The sequence below is a fragment of the Canariomyces notabilis genome, assembly GCF_033297395.1.
Source record: "Canariomyces notabilis strain CBS 508.74 unplaced genomic scaffold N656scaffold_2, whole genome shotgun sequence".
In the NCBI taxonomy this organism is placed as follows: domain Eukaryota; kingdom Fungi; phylum Ascomycota; class Sordariomycetes; order Sordariales; family Chaetomiaceae; genus Canariomyces; species Canariomyces notabilis.
Window position 1 is genome coordinate 547,507 of NW_027041824.1, and position 24,362 is coordinate 571,868.

At 55.8% G+C, this 24,362-nt stretch overlaps 9 protein-coding genes across 9 annotated transcripts; 6 read left to right on the top strand and 3 right to left on the bottom strand.

Annotated features, from left to right (window-relative positions):
* Positions 1–308: 308 nt before the first annotated feature.
* Positions 309–2,737, top strand: N656DRAFT_794514 (WD40 repeat-like protein; the record flags this gene model as incomplete). Its single annotated transcript, XM_064817286.1, has 5 exons — positions 309–437; positions 509–611; positions 666–902; positions 958–2,062; positions 2,116–2,737. 5 exons carry the CDS (start codon positions 309–311, stop codon positions 2,735–2,737), a joined length of 2,196 nt encoding a protein of 731 aa, XP_064673754.1.
* An 864-nt stretch (positions 2,738–3,601) lies between these two features.
* On the top strand, positions 3,602–5,474 carry N656DRAFT_701162 (amidase signature enzyme; the record flags this gene model as incomplete). Its single annotated transcript, XM_064810923.1, has 3 exons — positions 3,602–3,639; positions 3,743–5,141; positions 5,205–5,474. 3 exons carry the CDS (start codon positions 3,602–3,604, stop codon positions 5,472–5,474), a joined length of 1,707 nt encoding a protein of 568 aa, XP_064673755.1.
* Positions 5,475–5,922: 448 nt separating this feature from the next.
* N656DRAFT_774387 (S-adenosyl-L-methionine-dependent methyltransferase) lies at positions 5,923–7,147 on the top strand. The gene is made up of 4 exons (XM_064814260.1): positions 5,923–6,006; positions 6,068–6,170; positions 6,235–6,378; positions 6,450–7,147. The coding sequence occupies exons 1-4, from the start codon at positions 5,977–5,979 to the stop codon at positions 7,004–7,006; spliced, it is 834 nt and encodes a 277-aa protein (XP_064673756.1). The 5' UTR covers positions 5,923–5,976; the 3' UTR covers positions 7,007–7,147.
* Positions 7,148–7,161: 14 nt separating this feature from the next.
* Positions 7,162–9,034, top strand: N656DRAFT_723300 (DUF1776-domain-containing protein). The gene is made up of 3 exons (XM_064812517.1): positions 7,162–7,322; positions 7,397–7,906; positions 7,955–9,034. The coding sequence occupies exons 1-3, from the start codon at positions 7,290–7,292 to the stop codon at positions 8,888–8,890; spliced, it is 1,479 nt and encodes a 492-aa protein (XP_064673757.1). The 5' UTR covers positions 7,162–7,289; the 3' UTR covers positions 8,891–9,034.
* N656DRAFT_826083 (uncharacterized protein) lies at positions 8,959–10,143 on the bottom strand (the record flags this gene model as incomplete). Its single annotated transcript, XM_064818467.1, has 2 exons — positions 9,106–10,143; positions 8,959–8,999 (listed from the first exon to the last, which is right to left on the bottom strand). The coding sequence occupies exons 1-2, from the start codon at positions 9,890–9,892 to the stop codon at positions 8,959–8,961; spliced, it is 828 nt and encodes a 275-aa protein (XP_064673758.1). The 5' UTR covers positions 9,893–10,143.
* A 219-nt stretch (positions 10,144–10,362) lies between these two features.
* Positions 10,363–16,565, top strand: N656DRAFT_744981 (thioredoxin reductase-like protein). Its single transcript, XM_064812890.1, has 7 exons — positions 10,363–10,474; positions 10,524–10,659; positions 10,723–11,034; positions 11,092–11,531; positions 15,218–15,467; positions 15,533–16,351; positions 16,404–16,565. Exons 1-7 carry the CDS (start codon positions 10,442–10,444, stop codon positions 16,478–16,480), a joined length of 2,067 nt encoding a protein of 688 aa, XP_064673759.1. The 5' UTR covers positions 10,363–10,441; the 3' UTR covers positions 16,481–16,565.
* Positions 16,566–17,711: 1,146 nt separating this feature from the next.
* Positions 17,712–18,811, bottom strand: N656DRAFT_774391 (uncharacterized protein). The gene has a single exon (XM_064814261.1). It carries the CDS (start codon positions 18,654–18,656, stop codon positions 18,093–18,095), a length of 564 nt encoding a protein of 187 aa, XP_064673760.1. The 5' UTR covers positions 18,657–18,811; the 3' UTR covers positions 17,712–18,092.
* Positions 18,812–19,069: 258 nt separating this feature from the next.
* On the bottom strand, positions 19,070–20,813 carry N656DRAFT_794522 (MFS general substrate transporter; the record flags this gene model as incomplete). The annotated part of the gene is made up of 4 exons (XM_064817287.1): positions 19,070–19,198; positions 19,263–19,659; positions 19,707–20,590; positions 20,649–20,813. 4 exons carry the CDS (start codon positions 20,811–20,813, stop codon positions 19,070–19,072), a joined length of 1,575 nt encoding a protein of 524 aa, XP_064673761.1.
* Positions 20,814–22,025: 1,212 nt separating this feature from the next.
* On the top strand, positions 22,026–23,241 carry N656DRAFT_841688 (uncharacterized protein; the record flags this gene model as incomplete). The annotated part of the gene is made up of 3 exons (XM_064819008.1): positions 22,026–22,363; positions 22,474–22,978; positions 23,223–23,241. The coding sequence occupies exons 1-3, from the start codon at positions 22,078–22,080 to the stop codon at positions 23,239–23,241; spliced, it is 810 nt and encodes a 269-aa protein (XP_064673762.1). The 5' UTR covers positions 22,026–22,077.
* Positions 23,242–24,362: the final 1,121 nt, after the last annotated feature.

The window sequence follows — 24,362 nt, forward strand, 5'->3', positions numbered from 1 at the left end:
ACTTCCATCCCTTTGAGCTTGCGCTTTATTGGGGTATTGTACAAGCTGCAAGCTCCCACTATTGTCCCGCGTTTTAGTTACGGATACTTTCCACCAACATCACCTTAACTCGAACCGACGAGAAGCCAGCCTTCCCCCATAGACCGCCGATTGATTGCCCTACGCGCTGCATTAATTAGTCGAGTTCCCAAGGCTTTACTCAATCTCGATTGCAACGTTCAAGACCACAGCTGCGAACTGAAGACGCACTGGAGCTCTGATTCCCTGCACCTCTATGACAAGCACTTTGCAACCAACTCGGTTTCAAAATGAAGGCCACTCCGTTGATTGTGAACTGGCACCATGACAACAATAACCCTTACCCCATCTACTCGGCCCACTTCGAGCCCAATGGCAAAGGGCGCTTGGCCACGGGTGCAGGAGACAACAATGTTCGAGTAAGTCTGTCGAAATCGTGCAGCGTCTTGTCCCTTGTTCCCGCTTGTTACCTGCGCTAACACAACGGCAGTTATGGAAGATCGAAGAGGATGGCGAGGACCGACGGGTCGAATACTTAGCGACGCTCTCGAAGCACACACAAGCAGTAAATGTCGTCCGCTGGGCCCCAAAGGGTGAGCCATAACTCCAGTGTCGATCCACAACGGCGGTATTGACGTGCTTCTTAGGCGAACTCCTGGCATCTGCCGGTGATGATGGCAACGTTATATTATGGGTTCCCTCGGACGCGCCACCCCATCAAGCTTTTGGCTCCGATGGCCTTGACGACAAGGAAACATGGCGGATAAAGCATATGTGTCGGTCTCTGGGGACTGAGATATACGATCTCGCTTGGTCACCGGATGCTTCGTTTTTCATCATTGGAAGCATGGATAATGTTGCACGGATCTACAACTCTGGCACAGGTATGCTTTGACTTATGGGAATCGCTCGGCCACCCGTTTTCTCATGCTTGCCCAGGTACTCTCGTGCGCCAGATTGCCGAGCACAGCCACTACGTTCAGGGTGTAGCTTGGGACCCATTGAACGAGTATATCGCAACTCAGTCATCAGATCGGTCCGTCCACATCTACTCGCTCAAGACTAAGGATGGCCAATACACGCTCCACAGTCACGACGACAAACCTCCAAAAATTGCGAGCCATGCCAAAGCGGACCTTCCGCCGCGGCGGATATCCTCCAGCAGCCCAGCGCCGCCCGAACTCAGCTACCGGTCTGTTCTTGCGGCCGTAGATGCTGTTCCAGGCGTCGCTATGGGCTCGCCGGTTCCATCAGCGCCCGGAACCCCAACGTCCATAGCGCTTCCTATGAATCCGCCCAGCGTGATCAGCCACAGCCGGAGGTCATCCTTCTCTTCAAGGCGTTCAGTTTCGCCTGCGCCGTCAATGCCGCTGCCGGCCGTTATGCCGATTGAAGCGTCTCCGAAGCCGCACCTGAATAATACGAGCTTGGGCATGAAGAGTGCAAGTCTCTATGCGAACGAGACGCTAACGTCTTTCTTCCGGAGACTCACGTTCACCCCCGACGGTAGCCTCCTCCTCACACCTGCTGGGCAGTACCAGACTCAACACCAGGTGGAAGGTGGAAAGCCCACGTATGAGGTTATCAATACTGTCTACATTTACACGCGGGGTGGCATCAACAAGCCTCCCGTCGCTCACCTGCCTGGCCACAAGAAGCCGTCGGTCGCAGTGAGATGCTCTCCCGTTGTGTACACGCTGAGGCAATCTCCGCCTGTCACCAAGCACATTACTATCGATACATCGTCTGCTGAGGAGCCGATTCCATCACTCCCCGAGCCTCTGTCCAAGCCGTCGCCAGCTCCGTCGGTTATGGAGCCTCCACCGCCTCCGGCCCCGGTAGATACATCTTCCTCAACCTCGAAGTCCTTGAGTTTAGAAACCAGTGTGCAAACTCCAGGACCCAAGGCCGTCTTCACACTGCCGTACCGGATGATTTACGCCGTGGCAACCCAAGACTCGGTCTTCTTGTATGACACGCAGCAATACACTCCCATCTGTATCGTGAGCAACCTGCACTGCGCCACTTTTACAGATCTGGCCTGGTTCGTTTTTCGGTCCCATTGTGCTTAGAGGGTTAGGACTAATCCAAAGATAGGTCTGCTGACGGCCTGACGCTGTTGATCTCATCCTCAGACGGATTTTGCTCGACGCTTTCATTCTCACCCGGAGAACTAGGCACCGTCTACACGGGTGAACTTGGGCCCCCAAAACAGTCGGGAATAGGCATATCTTCTAGCCAAAACACACCTGCTCCAACGCCAACCTCGGTCTTTGCCCCGCCATCCCCGTTTCCAAACGGCTCTCACCACAGGCATCGGGACTCTACCAGTTCATTCACCGCTCCTTCTCCGCCAACGATGACGGCGCCATTTGTCGGCCTACGGTCGGGGTCACCTGCACGGTCTAACTCGACCTCTTCAATTGTCACGCAGCCTGGCGCTGTGCAGGGGGGCGTGCTGACAAATCCGCCGTTGATAGCGGGCCAAGTACCCAGCATTGCCGCGACTCATTCGAGCAAGGTTGTGGGCGTTCCGATTACAACACCTCCAGAGACGCCCCAACCCTCATTTACAGCACCCACGGGTACCAAGAGAGAGACGAGCGACAGCGAGACGACCGAATCCGGCAGCCAGGCCAAGCGGAGACGGATAGCGCCCACCCCGGTCACCGAGGGTTCGCAGCAGTCTGGCGCCGGCAGCGAGGAGACCAAGAGTTAGGGGCTGCTGGACATTCTAAGACAGTGGCTAGCAAATAGCATGTATGATAGACGAGAAAAGGATAGGGCGTTATATTGAGGAGCTAGGAAAATATCTGGGGCTGGCTTGCTTAGGTCTTTGCGATGGTTGAATTCTCTTGCAGAGACGCTCGTTATGAGTGGCGGTCGGTTGGCCGCGCTGGCATTTGGCGGAGTTGGTATGGATTTGGGGTTGCACCCGATGCCGCAGGTTTTCAGTATGGCCTGCACGAATCGACTTTTGGCATGGATTTGCTGTTTATGGCTGGCATTGGGTTCGGATTCGGTGCCAGAGACGAATTGCCAGCCATGACAGCAATCTTGGAATGGATTTCAGTTAATGCCGTTATTCGTGCCTGACATGAGATAGGAGTGGACTTTGGCAGGCATCGGCTCCAAGCGGCTCAATGGCTGCGAGCCAGCCTCTCGGAACAGGGTGACAGTTAGGTAACACGGTGGAGTTCCGCCAAAGCGTGTGGGGACTCTGAGGAGCTGCTGAGTGCCAACCCCCTCTTCCCCACACTCCGACCAAGCAGTTATCTTATCACTTACACGGTCAGGTGGTACACTCAGGCACATAATGAAGGTACATATTCACCGAGACACCTCCCTGGCAAGGTCCTATCTCGTTGTCATTGACCTTCTTTTACCGATCTTCAATGCTTTAAGTGGTTGTGAGATTGTTACTCCAGTCGGCCCAAAGTACCTACCTAGTGTTGGATCTCAATCACTTATCACATTGCACACCAATAACGCTCACTCACTTCCAGATCGACAAGCTTCATGAGTTTCATCGCTGGCCCAGAATCACAAAAACTCACGCCAGCATAGCGTCTGTTACACCGCAATGTTCCTCTTTGAGTTTCTCCAGCATCGGCGGGATTGGTGAGTGGTGTCCCAACCAGAATAACCATTTCAGATGCACCACATCCACATATCCCAATTTCCAGCCTCTCACATTTTACTCATGTGATATTGTAACCACCAGCCGCTTCAAACAACAAGAGCGTGATGCCCGCATCCGTTCCTTGACCGCCTACCACGGCCAGCTCACGGAAGAGGACAAAGCCACCCTGGCGCGGCCCATCGAAGATCTCGTGGCTGGCATCCGCTCGGGGACCACATCGCCGCTCTCGGTGCTGCGCACGTATGGCAAGGTGGCACTCAAGGCGCACGCGCGCACAAACTGCCTTACCGAGGTGATGTTATCCTCAGCCGAGGAAGCAATCACCCAAAAAGGAGAAATCAACCTGGCCAGCGGCCCGCTGGCGGGCGTGCCCGTGTCCCTCAAGGACACAGTCGTGGTGGCCGGCTACGACACGACGGTCGGGTACAGCGCCTTCGTGGGCAACAAGACGGCGCGCGACGGGCCCATGGTGCGCCTGCTCAAGGACGCCGGTGCGGTCCCCTACGTCAAGACCAACTGCCCTATCACGCTGCTCAGCTTTGAGAGCGCTAACGACGTGTGGGGACGGTCCGCCAATCCGCACAACACGGACTACTCCCCCGGCGGGAGCACGGGCGGTGAGGCGGCGCTGCTCGCCATGGGCGGGCGGATCGGTATCGGCAGCGATGTTGCCGGTAGCGTGCGCGTCCCCGCCCATTTCTCCGGGTGCTACTCCCTCCGCTGCTCGACGGGGCGCTGGCCCAAGACGGGCATCTGCACCAGCATGCCCGGCCAGGAGGGCGTGCCGAGCGTCTACTCGCCCATGGCGCGGACGCTGGGGGATTTGAGGTACTTTGTCCGGGCGGTGCTGGCGGAGATGAGGCCTTGGAAGTACGATTACACGGTGCATCCGCTGCCGTGGAGGGACGAGGTGGATAAGGAGTTTTTGGCGGCGGATACGAAGCTGCGGGTCGGGGTTCTCAGGACCGATGGCGTGGTTGATCCGAGCCCGGCCTGCACCAGGGCGTTGGCCATGGCGGAGGAGGCGTTGCGCAAGTCCGGGTGCACGATGGTTGAGGTGCGGGATGCGCCGGATATGTACGAGGGGTTGAGGCTCGCGTCGCTGCTGCTCAACGCGGACGGGTGCCAAATGTTTGAGTCGTTCCGGCGGTTTGGGGAGTGGAACGATGCCGGGGCTGCTCAGATGAGCAGGTTGGCGAGGTTGTGGGCGCCAGTCAGGTATTTGTACTATCTCTGGGTCAAGTACGTGCGGCAGGACCATGTCTGGGCTGGCCTGATAAGGAATTGGCGGGCTCAGTCGGCGTTTGAGCAGTGGAAGCTCGTCAGCCAAAGGGAGGTGTACCGGGCGAGGTGGTTCGAGTGGTGGAATCAACAAGAGTTGGATGTAATTATTTCACCACCAAACGCTACGCCTGCGGTGCCGCATAATGGGATGGCAGACGCGGTCAGCAGCTGCGGGTACACCTTCTTGTTCAACATGGTGAGTCGCGCTGGAGTTATGATTCACTTGGAGGACGCTCGCCTAATCTGGTATGCTGCACAGCTCGACTATAGCGCGGGTGTTCTCCCCATCACCCACGTGGACAAGACATTGGACCGGCTGCCTGCGTCGTTCAGCATCAAGAAGCTGAATGGTGTTGCGCGCGGAGCCTACAAGCACTACGACGCTGAGCGCATGCATGGGTTGCCTGTGGGTGTGCAGGTAGTCGGACGTCGGCTGGAGGAGGAGAAGGTCCTCGCTGTGATGAAGCGGCTGGAGGACGCACTCGGCGAAGACAAGTACCAGCTGCTAGATGTAAGCACCCTGGACTAGTCCGGAGGGTCACGGGAGCTTCGGTGGGGTAGACACTGAGGTCTGAGGAGGGTGCCAGCCATTGTGTGGAAGGGGCTGCATCGGCATGAGGCACTGGCAAGGCTTGCGCCATGAGCGTCGAGGTTCGAGAGGGTGTTGATTCCGTTGCGGACTGCAGCACGGACACTACCAAGTCAATACCTACCTATCATCATCCTGTCATTAGGTTGCAGAGATCGACTCCAAGGTGTGGAAGTGGCTGCACTCGCAGCCGTTCTGGACGAAGAGCGCCGACATCGGCCTCTGCTCAGGAGGATTGTTGCGGGTCTAGCACCTCTAGCTGCCATTTACAGCGTACGGCTGCTGGTGATGGTCCAGCCGACTCCAGTCGGCGTGATGTATATAAGGGCGTAGTCTGTCCTATGAAACAAGCATCACCTCGGAGGCAATCCTGCTTGTCTCAGTCTTCCGGTGATTTCCTGTATATGTATTGTACATACTCGCAGATACCCATCGGTATATAATGCAGGGTAAGGACTATTGGTCGACAGAGGTAAGCCTCTCTCACACACATGGCACCGACAGTTCAGTTGATATGCTGATTCCCGGCACAGGCCTACCAGAATGCCGCCTCGTTTGTCCCTAAGTTGGCTACCAAGATTGTGCAATGGCTGGATCCGCAAAAGGACGACATTATACTTGACGTTGGCTGCGGAGGTAACTGCCCCTTTCCAGAGTGGACAGCATGCTAGGACAACACAGACTCACCTTGGCCATATAGACGGTGTGCTAGACGTTGAGATCGGCCAGATCCTCTCCAAGGGCAACGGCACCCTCCACGGCATTGATAGCTCCCCGGCCATGATTGCCGCAGCTCAAAAGTCCGTGGCCTCAGTCGGACTTGAGAATACGTGCACCTTTCAACGCAGGTTTTCCCCCTCCCCCCTTCCAACCCCCAAACTGGAGAAGAGTCACCAACTGACCTCACCCACCCAGTCCTCGACGCGACGGACCTAGTCAACACCGCGTCCCTTCAAACAGGCTCCTTCACCAAAGCCTTCTCCAACGCAGCGCTGCACTGGATCCTGCGCCCGCCGACCACGCGCGCGGCCGTCTTCCACGGGGTGCGCAACGCGCTGTGCCCGGGGGCAACCTTTGCCTTTGAGATGGGCGGGTTTGGCAACGTGTCCGAGATCCGGGCGGCGCTGCTCAGCGCGGTCGGCAGACGTGTGGGCCTTGCGCGCGCCGAGGAGGCAGACCCTTGGTTCTTCCCCGACGAGGAGTGGGTCAGGTACATGATGGAGGAGACGGTGGGCGGGTGGAAGGTGGAGCGCGTTGAGAGGGAGTGGAGGCCCACGAGGGCGGACCAGGGCGGGGTGGAAGGGTGGGTAAGGCTGATGGCGAGTAAGTTCTTTGAGGTAATTGAGGATGAGAGGGAGAGGGAGGAATGTGTGAGGGAGGTGGTGGATGTTTTGGAGGTAGTGTGTCGCCAGCCTGAGGGAGGATGGGTGTTTGGCTATGTGCGCTTGAGGGTTTTGGCTAGGAAGATTTGAGTGCATTGTGCACAAACATGGCCAATCAACACCTGAAGGGGATGCAAAAAGCCTAAGCACAGGCCAACGGGAGGTGACGTTGCTGTGGTGGGTGCCAAGACCCAAGTCTTAAATCCCGTCTCCCAACGATAACGATAACAATCAACTTCTGATATCCGATAAAGAACTTCAAGACGGTGTGATTGTTGTCCATCCTGCGAGCCCGCTGTATGAATGCATCACCCGTTCCCCTCATCGATGCTGTGGAGACCAGTGAAGCATATTTAAATCTCACATCCCCATCATGTCTGCAGACGACCAGGCTTTTCTGGACGTGGTATGACCCTCCACCCCGCGACGCGTGATTCATGGCCGAGCTGCAAACTGATGTGTGACAATGCCTGTTTTTAGTTATCATCCCTGCCAAACGACATCCGGAGATATTCGAGCGATGTGGCCGACTTTGTTGACCGACACGTCGACCAAATAGCAGAAACACTAAGAGAGGCACTCGCTTCGTCGCCATGGCTGCCCAAACAATTACGGCCACGGCCGCCCCCGCCTGCCCCGGTTGTTGTTCTGCCGACATCCGCCCTGGAGCGAGCCCAGAACTGGATCGCGAAACACAAGATCTTGGTGGGCTTCATAGTTCTGGCTACCGGCGCCGTGGCCTACCGGTCATACAGGAGCAGTGCGCTGTGGCGTAAATCGCGTCGCGCCAAACGGGCACGCAGCGGAGGACGGATGGAGGTGGTCGTCATCGCCGGGTCTCCAGCACTGCCCCTGACGCGATCACTATCGTTGGACTTGGAGAGGAAGGGCTTTATAGTCTTCATCGTCGCCGGCAGCCATGAGGATGAAAGCATGATCCAGAACCTGTCGCGGCCCGACATAAGGCCGTTAAGCATCGACATCACTGATGTGGGTTCTCCTACCAGCTCTACCTGCATGCACACTAACATGCCTCAGCCCCCGAGCGCCGGTAACTCCATCGAGCATTTCGCGCGCTATCTCCAGGCGCCGCACGCCGCCATTCCCAATGGCAAGCGGCATCATCTCTCATTAAAGGCCGTGATTCTCATCCCATCGCTCAATTACCAAACTTCTCCAATCGCCACCATACCCCCATCGAGCTTTGCCGATCTCTTCAACACCCATCTACTTCAGCCGATCCTCACCATCCAAGCCTTCCTCCCGCTCCTCACCGCGCGTCTGAGCCCCGCCGACAGAGAACGGCCAAACCCCAAAGTCCTCGTCTGCACTCCGTCCATCATCTCGTCCATAAACCCGCCCTTCCACGCCCCGGAGGCGACAGTATGCTCGGCCCTCTCGGCCTTCACCGAGGTCCTCGCGGCGGAGCTGCGGCCTCTCGATATCCCCGTGACGCACATGCAGCTGGGCACTTTCGACTTTGCGGGCTTCACCCCGGCCGCCAACTCGCGCCTGCTCCACCAGCACGGTCTGCTTCCCGCTCCCGAGGACGCCGACGCTCTTCCGTGGCCCGACGCTGCGCGCCACGTCTACGGACGGAACTTTGTGTCCCAGTCCGGCTCGGCCATCAGCGCCGGCCGGATTAAGGGGCTGCGGGGAACAGCACTGCGGGAATTCCACAACGCCGTGTTTGACGTGATCGACGGGTCCATCACCAGCGGGACGGTGCGGGTCGGATTAGGCGCTAGTGTGTATGGCTTTGTTGGGCGGTGGGTGCCGCGGGGCCTGGTCGCGTGGATGATGGGCATTAGGAGGGCTGAGCTGCCCATGTGGCAGGGGAATAACGGGTCTTCGGCGTTCGGCAGCCCTAGGTCGGCAGGCAGTGATGGGGAAGGAGAGACTGGGAGTGGATCGTTCGTCACAGTGCCGCCTCTGGCGACGGCCAGCGAAGTAAATGTTTGGAAAGAGGGTTGAAGAGAGTGGTTTGTGGCAGATAGTGGATTTGTAGATATGCATGGAATGGCACGGGAACACCTCGCTCACTACGCAGGCCTACTCCCTTCTGGAAGAGACAGACCAATATCTGGTTAAGGCAGTAATATACTGCAACCCCAAACGCAACTCCTAATCAGAACGGCAAGATTAATGCCCCCTCCCCCTGAACCGACCTCCTTTACCTCTCCACCTACCCCCCCTTCCTCCTCCAAACCGATCCTTATGTCCCCGCCCATCATGCCCCCTCTCCCCCTGACTTCCCGCCCGATCCTGCTGCATCTCTCTCTCCCGCTCCCGCTCCTGATCCCCTCCATCCAACCCACCCCCAGCACTCGCCCCCTCATCCTTCTTCTTCTCCTCCCTAGCCTTGGGCTTCTCCAGCTCGCCGTCGGGCACCCACCTGGGGTGCGCGCCCTCCTTGCACGCCTTGCCGTCGGGGCAGAACCCGGCGAGGTAATAGACACACAACCGCCGGCGGACGTGCTTCTTGTCGCAGCGCGGGCCCAGCGGGCAGAACCCGCGGTCATAGTGCGGGCACGGCGGCAGGCGCGAGGACGGGTCGATGTGCAGATACAAACACTCGTCGCCGTTGCTGCAGTAGCCGTTGCGCACGAAGAAGTTGCACTCGGGCATCTTGCGCAGGTTATACTCGTGTAAGAACTCGCATGTTTCGCCCTTTTTGCAGAGTCCGCGCAGCCAGTGCTTGCAGACTAGGGAGCCGAAACCGCCGCCGCCGCCATCGCGCTGTGTTTGGTTGCTGGTTGGGCCCGTGTGCCGCTCGGGGCAGTGGGATTTTAGCGGGCAGTTGCCAGATTGGTATGCTTTGCAGATGGGCCGATCGGCGGGGAGGCTGTGCTGGTAGGTCCGTTGGAGGAACGGGGTGAAGGTGAAGGTGTAGGATGGGTAGGTGTGCGAGAGGAGTTGTGAGGCGAGCGGGGAGGTTGGTGTGTGTGAGGCTTGTTGCGGCGACGCGGTCGCCATCTTGTCTTGGTGGTGCACTAGTCTGTCGCACTGGTGAGGTTTGACCTTGTTTCAAAGGTTTGGTTTGGCGTTGTCAGGAGATATTTTCCGTATGCTCGAGGGTATGAGGGGCGCTGATTTCGGATTTTGCTATCGCAATCGACGGTGAAAGAGCATAGGCTGCCCTCGGTTCTGCTTTGGCAGGTCTGTGGTGGACAAAAAAACTGTTAGGTGTTGAGTTCGCTTTGTCGATTCGAGATTGCCCACGACGGATGGATTGACGTCGGTTCACCGAAGGTCGGCAAGGTGAGCGGCCAATCAGTGTGCTCAAATAGATGCCTCGGCTCGGATAACTGGCCCCGCGATTCGCCCCTTGGAAGCACCTTGTGGGTTGGACTACATAAAGTAGTGTAAGCCTGGTCACCGCCGTGGTTAACCCTCACAATCCGAGCAGTTCATCGGATGAATCCGGCTTTGTTGATAACAGGCATCGGTTATAAACCGCCTATCCAGCTCTTTCGCAGGACATCCTACTGTTATAACTTATACGTGATTAAGGTCAGATCCAGAATGAGAGGCATCCAGTTGACACAGTACGTCAAGGTGAGAACAATCTTGCCATTCCGAGCTTCTTGCTGGCTAACATCCGCAGGGGGCCCATGAGCTCAAAGTCACCGAGCTGCCGGACCCCAAACCCAAGCCAGATGAGTATCTGATTGAGGTGCACGCCGCGGCAACCAACTTCTTTGACATATTACAAATCCAAGGAAAATACCAGCACCAGCCACGTAGGTACCACGTCCTCGGGCTCTCCAAAAGGCTGAATAATCGCTAATATGCATGCCCTTAAGCCTTCCCATGGATCTCAGGCGCCGAGTTCGCTGGGGTCGTGCTGGCCACGCCCGCCAACTCCAAGAACCCCAGGTTCCCCATCGGCTCCCGCGTGTTTGGTGCGACTCAGGGAGCATATGCGGCCAAGGCCGTCGCCAAGGAGGTTAGCATGCTGCCTATGCCCAAGGGATGGAGTTTCTGCGAAGCAGCTGGACTATTTGTGACAGCGCCTACAAGCTACGGCGCTCTGGTTGTCCGTGCCGGGGTGAAGGCGGGCGACTACGTCCTTGTGCATGCTGCCGCTGGAGGCGTCGGTCTTGCTGCCGTTCAAGGTTTGTTCGCACTCTATCCCCCGGGTCTGTCATCAATGTACTGACTCGCAGCCTTAGTTGCCAAAGCATTCGGCGCGACGGTTATCGCCACAGCGGGTACTAAGCGCAAGCTCGAGGTCGCCAAGTCGTTTGGTGCCGACCATGTCGTCGACTACCGGGATGCCAAGTGGCCAGAGAATGTCAAGAAGCTGACGCCCAAGGGCAGAGGAGTCGACATTGTCTACGACCCCGTGGGCATGGTCGACAAAAGCACAAAGTGCACCGCATGGAACGGCCGGATCCTGATTGTCGGCTTTGCCGCCGGCACGATCGAGAAGGTCGCCATGAACAAGGTCCTGCTGAAGAACATCAGCCTGGTTGGGATCCACTGGGGACAGTATGCAGTGCACGAGAAAGAGACGGTCGTCAAGGTCTGGCAGGGCATCATGAAGCTGATATCCGAAGGCAAGTTCAAGGCAACCGAGTTCACGGACAAGGAGTTTGTGGGTCTCGAAACTGTTCCCGACGCCCTCAAGGCTCTCGGGAGCAGGGAAACATGGGGCAAAGTGGTGGTCAAGATTCCTCAAGAGGCCCAAAGCAAGCTGTAAAGGGGCGAATTTTGATCGTTATGGACCAACTAAACTGATCCGGATGAATTATTATTATCATTCCTGGGATGCATTTGTTTGGATTGACACTAGATCACTACTCCTATCCAGGTTATCGGAAAGCAGAATGTGCGGTGATAGTTGAACTACCTTGCAAGGAGACACCGAGACAGGGTGCATTGACACACGAGAACCTAGGCATATGACGGATGATATGAGGATTGAGGAGCACCTAAATTCTTCCCAAGATCCAAAGCAGGACACCAAGGACTTGGTATACCTATGATACCCTACCTACCTGAGTGACCAATACTAGGCTTCTGCCCACGACATTATGGTTGACCGCTCCTCGCCGACTTGCTCACTTATTTGGGCTACATTAAGAGCCTCCCTGAAGGTTGCTCTCGGTCTCAGTGTTCCTCTTCTTTCGTTTCACGTTCCATTCTTCTTTCAAGTCCAATTGAGGGAGTTAGATCGAATCTTATCTGCCAAAAGCTAACTTCAACTTCTACTAACAGAGTTGTTGCACTTGAATTGGAAGTCATTTATTGGCGTCTCGGTTTCCCCCCTGTGAACCGGCTTTGGAACTGAGTTTGGAATTCTTGCATGAATGGATGGCCATTCATACCTACTTATCTCACGTTTGCCCGCTATCCATACGTCCAATCTTTCTCCCATTTCGTTCTGTTCTCTCTTCTGTTGTCATTTAATCCGCACAACCGCACCCTCGTGCATACATCGCCTCACTGGCTTGCCAAGCAGCACTGCCATGCACCAGCACATGCACTCAACGCCTCACTGGCCTTGGCCGCTCTTGCATCAAGAGCCCATGCAGAGAGACATCCACTTGCATCTTTAGGCAACTACGAATGAAATTTTAAACACCGTTTTCATTCAGTTTCATTTCATTCCACTCTAATAGCCCAGACGTCTTAACAGTTTCCGTCCTCTCTTACTCTATCCATGAATATAAATATTCGTTATTGCATTCGACAACCGCGTTCTCTGAAGTATGCTCGATGATGGCTATCGATTCCTCACACAGAGTATCCGTCGACTCCGGCGCTTATACGTACCCCGGCCCAGAGCTTCGACATGTCGACGAAATTCGACTGATCCGCCTTCTTCCTGGCTCCGGCCCCATCGAATGTGAGTTTCTCGTGGTTGACATGACGTCCTCGCCATCGTATGAAGCCCTCTCATACACTTGGGGCGACCCCCTCGAGCGAGGGGAGATTCTCGTTCTGTCACCATCTTCATCACCTACACCTACGACGACAACCCGGTTCTCTGTCACTGCCAATTGTCTCACGGCTCTCCACCGCCTACGAACTACGGAACCTCGCGAGCTCTGGATCGATGCCATCTGTATCGACCAAGGCAACCTTGGGGAGCGGCACCACCAGCTCAGTCTCATGGGCCGCATCTTTTCCGCTGCCACATGCGTAATCATCTTCCTTGGCGTGGCCGGTGGCGACAGTGATATAGCCATGGAATACATCAGTGACCTCCACGAGCCGGCCACCAATAGGTCGCCGGCTCTAGAGCGCCTCGATGGCGATCGGCTATACAGAGCTGTTAAGCAGTTGTTCGCCAGACCGTGGTTTCGGCGCGTGTGGGTCATTCAGGAAGCCTTGCTGGCGCGGAAGGCGACAGTTGTGTGCGGCGAGAAAACAATACCGTGGGAGGGTATGAGGGCCATGTGCGCCCAGGCAGCTAACGAAGCCTCGAAGTATGTGTACGGGAACAAGGTATCCCTCAAGACGCTAGACATCCCTTTCGTGGCGCGGGCGAAGAAGACGGAGTTCTGGCCGAGGCTGGAAGCGAACGACGAGACTCCGACTCGAGCAACAGACGAAGACTCAGAGGGTCTGAACGGTCCGCGGCTGCTTCCGTTTGACCCCTTCGACAGACAGATCGTCATGTTTGAGGTGCTCTGTCGCTCGCGGGGATGCGAAGCGACCGATCCACGGGATAAAATATACGCTTTGCTCGCCCTGCTCTCGTCCTCCCGGAGTCCTATTGCCCTGGAGCCAAACTACGCGGACCCCACGGCCAAAGTGTTTGTTGACTGCGCATCTTACCTGCTCCCGTATTGGGGCCTGCAACTGCTCTGCGCCGTGCAGGGTCCACCCAACACGCCCGGACTACCCTCCTGGGTCCCGGACTGGACCGTCCCTCCTCGACGATCAATGTTGGGTACCGGGTGTCAAAAAGGCTCTCTTGGCCGGCGCGACCGCTGGAAAGAAGTCCTCCCATGGTTACCCTCCGACCAGGCCTCGTCTCCCGCATCGCAGAGCCACGCGTTCCAGTTGGTTCGCAACCAGACAACGGACAAGTACGAATTGCACACGGGAGGAATCCTTCTTGGGAAGATTGCAGAACTCGGAAGTCCTTGCGATGCCCGGTATCCCGAATCACTTCCTTTCACGGAATGGATTGATATCTCTAAGCGCCTGGTTCCGGGTTTCACCAGGGCCAGCTATTACGACCCGCTCGCACCGAAACAGTTTTATGACGTTGTCCTCGCCCAGGATATAGGCGCCGGATGGTATTACTATTTCGACAAGGATATCACCACCTACAGCGAATCATCGAGGAGTAAGTACCAGACCGTTGATGATGCACTAGTCAGGGGCGGCCAGTCCGAACAGAACGGCACGGAGCAACCGGGGCCCAGGTTCGACAAGATTGATTTCCGGGCTTCGTTTGGCTACTCGGTCATGATGTGGGAGAGGTGTCATGAACGGAGGCTTTTCGCAACCGATACGGGATACCTGGGTCTCGGCCCCCTTGAGGCATGTGTCGGCGATGCCGTGTATGCTTGCCCGTCGGCGAGCGTACCCTTTTTGCTTCGAGAGGTGGGAGACGGCGTCGAGTATTCGGATAGCAAAAGGGCGCATTATCTAATCGGGGAGTGCTATGTGGAGGAGAGGATGTGGGATGATATCAAGTCCACTCGGAGTAGCCCAGAGGATCTTGAGGAGCTTATCCTTGTGTAGCATTGTCTCGTGCGCCAAGTACATCTGTGTTGGTTCAAACCAGATACCATCGTTCTCATTTCTTCTGGTAACTCTCCCTCAAGCGCCAGAGGCTGTTCAGGGGTCAAGGGCCAAAGAGGCAGCAAAGCCATCGATGGCATCATGGCCCAATGCCCACGTGGTACTGAGTAGGTCAAAGTGTCAGGTAATCCTATAGACGGCTCGGCCAAGCCGCCACTGATTTGAATCTCACTCGTCATACAGTTGCGCACGCACCGAGATTCGTCTCGAGAACCGGCGGCCGATATTTCGGTACGAGGAGAAGTCGGTTTGAGGTGGGATTTTGAATCAATCAACGAGACCCTTAAAAGTTGATACCAAAAATAGCTAGCGAAATCGGCGTCCGGTAACCCTAACCCATCTTCAGGGACAACTTAGCCCCGCCATCCCGTCTTTTTTTCAGGGATTGAACCCCACGTTCGCGACAAAGGGGGGCGCATCCGCGGGTGGCTTATTAAAACGTGCTTGCGGTGGAATTGGCATGAAGGTTCGACAAAAACCCCATACACTAGTCAGGTATTTATCGCCCTCGCAGTTCTGCCCGTTCGCCTGAAGAATTCCCGTCCCAGACCAAACCCCACACAAGCCGCCAAACTGTTCTCCTCATACTTAAGACGCACCCTCCGCTCCGGCGCCACGGGTCTGTCGGTCGCTGCTGTCGCAACCTTCTCCAGAGAGATCACCCCCTACAAGTGCGACATCCACACCATCAGCAAGCGGAGGATGCATAGCAGGGTAGTCATCATCGGCTCCGGGCCGGCCGCCCACACTGCGGCCGTCTACCTGGCTCGCGCCGAGCTGAAGCGTGAGCAATCCCTCCCCGGCTCCCCGCGCATTCCAAAAGTCATGCTAACAGCCTTCGTGCAACAGCCGTCCTCTACGAGGGCTTCATGGCCAACGGCACCGCGGCCGGCGGCCAGCTCACCACCACCACCGAGGTCGAGAACTACCCTGGCTTCCCCGAGGCCATCATGGGCCAGGAACTCATGGACAGGATGCGCAAGCAGTCAGAGCGCTTCGGCACACAAATCATCACCGAGACGGTGGCAAAGCTGGACCTGTCGAAGCGGCCCTTCCAGTACTGGACCGAGTGGGATCCCAGCACAGTGAGGACGGCCGACGCCGTCATCCTCGCCACGGGCGCGTCGGCGCGGCGGTTGCACCTGCCCGGCGAGGACAAGTACTGGCAGAACGGCATCTCGGCCTGCGCCGTGTGTGACGGCGCCGTGCCCATCTTCCGGAACAAGCCGCTGGTCGTCATCGGCGGCGGCGATTCGGCCGCCGAGGAGGCCATGTTCCTGACCAAGTACGGGAGCCACGTTACCGTGCTCGTGCGGCGGGACAAGCTGCGCGCGAGCACCATCATGGCCAAGCGGCTGCTGGCCAACAAGAAGATTACGGTGCGGTTTAACTCGGTCGCCGTCGAGGCAAAGGGCGACGAGAAGGGCCTCATGAGCCACCTCGTGGTCAAGGACGTCGTCACTGGCCAGGAGGAGACGCTCGAGGCGAACGGGCTGTTCTACGCCATTGGCCACGACCCGGCGACAGCCCTGGTCAAGGGACAGCTCGAGACGGACGCGGAGGGTTACGTGGCGACGAAGCCGGGGACTACATACACCAGCGTGGAGGGCGTGTTTGCGGCTGGTGACGTCCAGGACAAGAGGTACCGGCAGGCCATTACGAGTGCAGGTATGTGGTTCCCTTTGTTTCGGCAAGCGACAGGCATGCTAATTTTTTGTAGGATCCGGTTGTATGGCAGCACTGGATGCAGAAAAGTACCTGGCGGAGCTCGAGGACGAGAAGCTGGGCAATCTATAGACCAAAGTTCCTTGGATAGACTTGCGCCGCGAGCGATACCCCACAGCCCGGCTGTGAATAGAGAAGATGCTGCATTCCCTCATTGACTTTGTTGTGGACAATGGTGCATGTGAGTGAGTCAGGATTGATGAGTTTGCTCTGACTTGTTAGCCTGCCTACGTCCATACCATACAGTACCGGCATGCGAGGAAGGTGCCCGTCATGTTCAAGTCAAACAGCCACACTTGACACGTTTACAGCTACGTTAATCTAGGTAGGTGCGTGGACTCGTCTCATAGGTACAGTGAAGGTTTCGGCGATTGAACGTGTAAGCTTGGGTCAGTGGAGCTCGCTCTATGGTCTGTGGCTCACACTGCAGTTGCCGGCCTCAGTGCAGTTATGCAGATGCGCTTGCTCCTGTCTTCTTTCTCGACGTTATCTACCTTACCAATTTCGTTTGCCTAGTAGTTTAATAAATAGGCCCCTCGCCCGTCCCCATCCTCTTCCCCTCCCATTCACCATTCTCTGAACTTCATCAACCAGAATTCCAACACTTTGCTCTCTATCCGACTTGCTCGCATTTGCAAAACTTGACGGAAAGCAGCCAAGATGTCTGGCAAGGGGTATTCTTACAACGGCAGCGGCACCAACAGCCAGGTGAGTATCGACCAAAGCTCGTTGACCGTTCCCGCTCATTCCCTGCTGGAAAAGCGTGAGTGCTAAATCACCGGCACACCCGGCGTAGGGCAATCACTGGTGCTCGCGCGATTACGGCAATGGCTCCAACTCGTACCACTACTCGAATGCGTAAGTTCTACCTTACCCATCAGTATTCGCTCAGGATCAACCTCATTTAGAACTGAGCTGACAACCAAACCATGTCACAGTAATGGCTCGTACTACTACTCCAATCCCGACGGAAGCACCTACTATAACAATGGCAACGGTGGCTCGACCTACACCGCCCCGAGCGGCTACAGCTACTCGTCTGGCTACGGCTCGGGCTCGTCGTCGGGATCTTCTGGAAGCAGCGGTGGCTCGCGGAAATAGATCTTTCCCAAGATGGAAACAGAAACGGACAAGGTGGTATCCACTAGGCGTAGCGGCGGAGGCGGTTTCGACCCGACAACTCGGTTGATGCATGGAGCCAAGCCTGCTCAGCAAATCCCTGCATGATTAACTTGTGCTTGGGCAGCGTTATTAGGGTGAACGATCAATCACTTATGGTATGGAGTGTCAATGAAATAAACGATACCGTTGGTGAATCTTGTCTCTTCATTGTCAATTGCTTCACAGTCCATGTCTTGCCATTGTTTCAATGCTCTCAGACCTGGGGCTGCCCCGAGTATTCGCCTTGGGAGCAACCGCCCCGCACAGTCGAAACACCAATAATGAAATCCAGGTCTAGCCATCATTGGCACGGAATCGACTTCCTATCGAACAAAGGGCCAATGAACACCTACGGTAACCATCAGACCTAGCCGCTCGAAATGTCTAGTAACTCCGGAAGCCCTCGGCGAAGACGCATGTCCCTGAAGAGAGCCATTTCATGAGCTAGCCAACTCTCAGCTCCTCCAATCCATCACCCCTCAACGCATCTTCACTCCCCACCACCCAAACTCAAGCCACGAACTCAGGCCGCCGTCGCCGTCGCCGCCGCCAACCCGCACGCAGAGCCAACAGTCAACATAACGCCCCTCACTAGATTCAGGACGCCCCACCAGTCCACCAGAGCCTTTGCACTCTTCTCCTGCTCCAGAATCTTGTCGCTGAACTCCGTCACCTTCCCCTTGGCCGCCGCTTCCCGGTCAGCGCGCTCCATCAGCCTTCGATTCGTGCCCATCATGAAGGCCGCCGTGTAGGGGACCACCCCGGCCGTGAGGAGCCCCGCGGCGAGGAAACTCTTTCCGCGCCACGACGACAACATGCCCGCACCGGCCGCCGACGATGATGAGGTATGTTGCAGCGCAAGCCAGAGGTAGGACACCCCAGACACGAGGCACAGCGGGACCATGGTGACCGCGCCCTGCCGGTAGGTGCACTGCCACTGCTGCAGCATCACGGCCACCGGCGCCTCGAGGAGTCGGGGGACCATGAAGAAGGAGAGGGAGAGGGAGAGGCCGGCGGTTATGGAGCTCACTAGTGGAATGGTGGTTTGGAGGGTGCGGTGTACGAGGGTTGGGTGGTCGGAGGCCATTGTTTGTTTCTTTTTTGTTTTATTCTGTGGGGTATTATTTGCTATGATTGGCAATGATATTGTTATTTAATGATGTTTAGGATTTGGGAGAATTCTCAGGCGTGAGGGTGGTTCGGATGATGGATGACAGGTCTCATGTCAGACGTTCTAGTTGTACGGTACATGTCATCAAAAGTGGAGGCTCCCGTCGTACGATCTCGCGAAAATGGATCTTGAGCAGTTGGTGACGGCCCGGCAGGAAGGACATAACGGCCCGGCGAGCCCCGTAACCGATCACCATTTCTTTAACTCATGCTGCTCATATCTTGACACCCGGCAGCCACCAATTGCCATGAATCGCCAATTCCGCGAGATTCTACGTGGACTGTACAACTACAGATTACATCCATCATCACGGAGGAAGATGTAATCTCTTACAATGCCGCCTTGCCCCTCGACTCAAACGGTAGTACGAGAACCAAAAGCCCCGCAGCAATAAACAGCGCGCCGCTGGTATACACAGGTGCAGCAGTCCGAAGGTCGGCGAACATGGCAATGATGGGCTGTTTCGTCTGTCAGCTTGGACTATTTGGCAGCATTGCATCTGGGCAGGGGGCAATTACTTACCGCCATGATGCCAAAGATGCGGTTGCACGTCGCGCTAAGCGCGTTCCCTGTTCCCCTCTGCGGCGTCGGGAACAGCTCCGGGGTAAAGCTATACAGAACGGCGTACATGACGTTGCTGCTGAAGCTGAAGGCGCAGTTCCAGCCCAGGAGGGCTTGCGAGTCCAGGGCCGTCGTCGAGGCATACAAGAACGCTCCTGTCATTGCCGTCGACAGTGCAAGCGTCCCCTTTCTCCCAAAACGAGGTACCTCAACCAGCAATCCGCCAATCAGGGCACCCGGTACTCCGAGCGTGGCGATGATGAGTGAATTCCGGTATGTCAGGTAGGTTGACCCGTCCCCAAAGTCGGCTCCTCTTGTGGCCTGAATGTAGGGCAAGAATGCATTGTATAAAGGATACCTGCATCTGTCAGTTCCTGTTGAATAATTGATGGTCGTGGACTGTACCCCAAGCCTATCAACCCCCAGATGATCATGATCAGGCTGGTAGACAGGGCGAGCTTTCTGGTTGCGAACAAGGCTCGGACTTTCTCAAACCTGACGTCCTCCAGGCGGCGTTTAACGGCCGACGACACCCCTGTCTGTCGCACATAACCCTCAGGCTCGCATGCCCTCAGTTCTTCCACCGTTAAAGAGCTGCGCCTCCCGTTCCGCCGAGCGACTTCATGGACGATGCGCACAGCTTCCTCGTCCTTGCCTTTGCCCATGAGGTATTTGGGCGACTCATAGATGGTAAAGAGCAAGAAGCGTATGCAAAACATGACGATGGTAATGCCGCCCATAGCAATCATGAAATACCTCCAACCCATGTTATCTTCCCGGCGGCAAACCTGCTGGTCCTGCTGGCAGGTAAAGTTTGCCAGCAACGGCCAGGCCACCAAGGTCGCCACGACTTGTGCGATGGCCCAGTCAACCGACAAGACGGTCAGCAAGTATTGATGCGACGCTGGCAGAAACTCGAGGAAAATGGCCGAGTCGACAGGCAGGTTCCCGCCGACCCCGAAGGACCAAAGTGCCGCGAACACGCCGATGGCGGCAAAGTTGGGCGACGCGGCGGCAATCATACCAAAGACTGCCGTGATGCCAAGGGTGAGATTGAATGCCCATTTCCGGCCGAAGATGTCGCACCCAAAGCCCCAGGCAATTGCCCCCGCGAGTAAGCCAATGTTTTGGCTCAGGGTGAGGAGTGGTGGACGAGCGGGGCCAAACTCGTTGGCCACGGGCGTGAAGATGAGAGAGGTGACGATAGGCCAGAGGTTGTCAGACGCCCAGCCGAAGCCGACGACAACGAAGAGCTGCCATTGATACCATCCCATGCCAATCTTCTGGATCTGAAGCCTTGTTAGGGCGGTATGGTTCAGAGTGTGATTTGCTCGGATTGTTGCTTACAGCACGGTTCAGCACCCTCGCCTTTTCCTCGTAGACCGGGTCAAGCTGGCCCTTGAGGATGATTGCATTGTCGTCCGAGACTATCGAGACTGCCTCATCATCAGGCCGGGATTTGGAGTCGGCCTTGGGAGAGGCAGTGTTGGCTTGCTCGACGTCGTCCATCATTGTGGAGGCTATATGTATATTCAGGTATCGTCGGGACGATGCTGAGACAACATGCAGTTATGGTCTTACTGCCGAGGGCAACCAGCTACTGCTGCTATATACCGATTGACATAAACAAGCATGTAATTTGGCCAGACGGGAAGAGTCGAAGACCTGGATGTAGGAGATGGGGTTGCGCATAAGGATTCAATTCGTTACCAAGAAATCGAAATAGTCCGTCGTGATTGCGCCATCTGCTGTCGTTCGCCTAGATGGAGTAGCGGTGCATCATTGAGGTAAGCGCGGCTCCAAGGGAGATGGAACCCTGCCGCAATGGTGCAAATAGGCGAGCTTACGGAGTATTTATACCTATACTTTGGAAGCTGGATGAGTGCTCGACATGCATCTGAGCGTTACTGTCTTGCATTTCCCAGATGAACGGCCTTCTCAGTGAGTTCGTACCGCTGCGGTGAAAATAGAATGGAAGCGGGCATGCAATGCAACCTTGTTGTTTTCATTTTCCCTGTTTCTGCAGTCTTGGCATATGGGGTTTCCAAGGGGATCCTGAATGGATAGGGGGTATGAAAAGGGGTTTGGTGTACAGTAAACCGCTTCCAATCCTCCCTTTTTTCTGCGAAGTCTCTCCTGTTGAACATTTGGATGTTACTGTTATTGCAGGTCAATGCTTCTCACCGCCGAATCTTATTTTTGCCAGGTACCTCATGTGTATGTGCTGGCGTCCCAGCAGACGGCAGGTGCTGGACTCGCGACGGCGCCACTGGACTCGCCGAGCATTGAAAGTCTCTTCATCATCATGTACCTAACGAATTTCGCGTGTACATATTCCTGTGAATCGGACAGTAACTCGGGTATGATCGCCTACTTCCAAGGTTGCGTTACTGGTATTTTCTTCTATGAAAAAAAAAAAATCGAAGTCGCTGAAGAAGTGACTGCAGTACAAACACCGAGGTTTAAGGGAGAAGTGAGTTGGCAATGACGATGGAGATACATTGCTTATCGAGACAGGAACTCGCACCTTCCAGTAGCTCAAAGGGAAACACCAAATCAACACCAGGCCAAGCAGTAGCGTCCAAGTCGGCTGACGCAGGAACAAGTGGTGCCTTCCAGGTGATGCTTTGCAAAACAAGCAACCTGGAAATTCCAAACCTTTTGGCTGTTCCAGCGTGAGTTGACTGTTGCATAGAGTCGCTCCCCTTCCTGCTCTTTCTCACCCCCAGCAACGCCATAATATCATTCCTCGCCCTATCTCACCGTATTCATCACTATGCTCCGCCAAACCCAACCCGAGCGAGGCAGCGCACCAGCAGAGGACTCGGGTTCCGGTTCCGACAAGCGCGCCAGAGAAGATTCAAGCTGTACCCCTGATCCAGACTCAGCATCATCTGGCGGACACCAACAAGACGTAAAGAGAACCAGGGTTGACGCATCAGAGACGGAAGCCACGGGCTCAAGCCTAGATTTCGCCAGTTCCGCAAGCCCGCCAACCCTACTGAGTTTCCAGACGGGCCATGCGGCGAGGGTGTCGGACGAGGCATGGACGAAATATCTTTGTAAGTATTTTGCAATCCCAGGTGGTTCCCGCTGTCAAAATTCAGGGCGTTATGTGAGACAGCGGTTGGCCACTAAGCATTTCCCTCATTGACCTGCTTGCCTCCATTAGGCGACAATCATGGTGTCGACGACATTCTGTTCAGGGCTGAGGACGGCGACTTGACCCTCGTCATCGTAGGGGGTTGGTCCCGTACCGTATCCGTATGGGAGAGCAGCATTGCGAGCGCCTCCATTGTGAATGCGAATAAACTTAACGAGGTCTTTCCCACGTGGAGTTTTTTGATCGCAAGGACGTATGAGCCGAAGGCACACGGCCATTTCCCCGTGGCTGAGCTCGTTTCGTCAACACCACGAGTGTTCCATTATCTGGTCGCTGCGGCGCACAACGAGCCGCTGCCAAATCACTTCAGCCTTGAAGAGCTTCGGGACATCGCCAGGCTCAGCCACCGATTTCAGGCGCTGCCTCTAATCGCGAAATACGTGCGGGGATGGATGTCCACCCCAATCGACACGGCGTTGCTCATGGACGATAGCACCAGTGAGTACTGCCATCAATTGGAGTATCTCTGGTGCGCCTATGAGTTTGGCATGCCGGATCTGTTTCGTCGGTGCTGGTATGTGCCGCGAACTTTTTGTGCTTGCCATCATGACTTCCGGGAGGAGGGGATAGTTGACTGGACTGAGTGCCCAGTTTCAACCTGGCATATGTAGCCAAGTCCGTTTTTCGAGCCTGTGGCATCCTACCACCTGGAGTCCACTGTCAGTATTCGTTGTTCGACCTCGGCTCACAAGCTTGCATATTCGAGAAGCAGTGTGCTAACCAGCTTTCAACGCACCTATACAGCCATCGTTTACCAGCGCAGAGAAGCCTACATAATGGACTTGGTGAGACCTCTCCGTGATTATCTTGAGGATCTGCAGGAAGCTCTCACCCCTGGTAGCCAAGTGAGCCCTTCCATTTGCAGTCACCAGCCTGAAGCAACGCAGTGTGCCGTAGAGCAATTTAGACTGCTCATGAACTGGCTCCGACACGAGAAACTGGAAACCATCTCAAGCCCGAGTTTCCAAGCCTTTCAGGGAAGAAGCCCCATTGCCTTTTTCCGCACAAAATTGCTGGTCCAGAGCCCAACCATCCGGCATCTGAACCATTCAAGCACCTGCGGGCTAGCGCGGCTAGTCCGTGAACATTCGCTGGATACGGACGGCAGGACTGCCTTGTTGTACTGGGGAATGGCAAAGGGAGCAGAGTCGCGACCGCTTTCACGGGAACATGATGAGTATATGGCGAAACAGGAAGCAATGGTCCCCTCATGAACCAGCCAGCCTGGCCACATGTTACTCCAATACTTTTGTTTGCTGGTCTCACCACTATATGAGGTTATTCTTGGCTTCTGTGAGAGGAAATTCTTTTGGCCGAGGCAGGAAGGAGCTATATCTCGAGCCCTGGCACAGCAAGGTAGAATGATCATCACTCAAAGCGGGCTTCATATAGATAGCGATCAGAGTAGAGAAAGCAGCGGAATTGTCATAACTTACATGCATGTATGTCAAGCGAGGAAAGGCGCGGCGGCGATGGTTTGGCGGGCGGGAACAGCCTTGTCATCGTCTCCCGGTGGGATGGTAGTCGACGATTACATCAACAAATATGCGGTATTGTACAGTACACATGGCTACCTGAGTGAGATGAAGTTGCTGCAGAAGACAGCCCTGATCGCTACAGAAGAGTGGTGGGCCCTCAATTGCCCAACAAGCCTCCCATTTCCGTCGGCCCCTTTTCTTCCGCCAAGCACATCCTTATCTTTGACGAAGTCAGCCTTCCACAGGCGCTAGATAGACCAGCGTAATCAGATACCCCAACAATACTGCCCTCAAACACGCTGACGCTTAGACAGAGTGAGCCCAAGGACTCCGATGAAGCCATACCCTCGGGGACACCACCATTTTCAGTGACCATAACCGCCGCTTTGGGTTCATTTCGCCGCAGACCCACTTGTACCG

What these genes read in the sequence shown, in the direction of transcription:
- N656DRAFT_774391 (XM_064814261.1), bottom strand. Translation starts at nt 18,656, where the DNA reads ATGGCCTCCGACCACCCAACCCTCGTACACCGCACCCTCCAAACCACC.
- N656DRAFT_744981 (XM_064812890.1), top strand. Translation starts at nt 10,442, where the DNA reads ATGAGAGGCATCCAGTTGACACAGTACGTCAAG. An exon ending in CGGTCTTGCTGCCGTTCAAG is followed by an intron (nt 11,035 to 11,091) that starts GTTTGTTCGCAC and finishes TCGCAGCCTTAG; the next exon opens with TTGCCAAAGCATTCGGCGCG. An exon ending in AGTTTGTGGGTCTCGAAACT is followed by an intron (nt 11,532 to 15,217) that starts GTTCCCGACGCC and finishes GTTCGCCTGAAG; the next exon opens with AATTCCCGTCCCAGACCAAA.
- N656DRAFT_774387 (XM_064814260.1), top strand. Translation starts at nt 5,977, where the DNA reads ATGCAGGGTAAGGACTATTGGTCGACAGAG. An exon ending in AGGACTATTGGTCGACAGAG is followed by an intron (nt 6,007 to 6,067) that starts GTAAGCCTCTCT and finishes TTCCCGGCACAG; the next exon opens with GCCTACCAGAATGCCGCCTC. An exon ending in ACTTGACGTTGGCTGCGGAG is followed by an intron (nt 6,171 to 6,234) that starts GTAACTGCCCCT and finishes TTGGCCATATAG; the next exon opens with ACGGTGTGCTAGACGTTGAG.
- N656DRAFT_723300 (XM_064812517.1), top strand. Translation starts at nt 7,290, where the DNA reads ATGTCTGCAGACGACCAGGCTTTTCTGGACGTG. An exon ending in ACCAGGCTTTTCTGGACGTG is followed by an intron (nt 7,323 to 7,396) that starts GTATGACCCTCC and finishes GCCTGTTTTTAG; the next exon opens with TTATCATCCCTGCCAAACGA. An exon ending in TAAGCATCGACATCACTGAT is followed by an intron (nt 7,907 to 7,954) that starts GTGGGTTCTCCT and finishes AACATGCCTCAG; the next exon opens with CCCCCGAGCGCCGGTAACTC.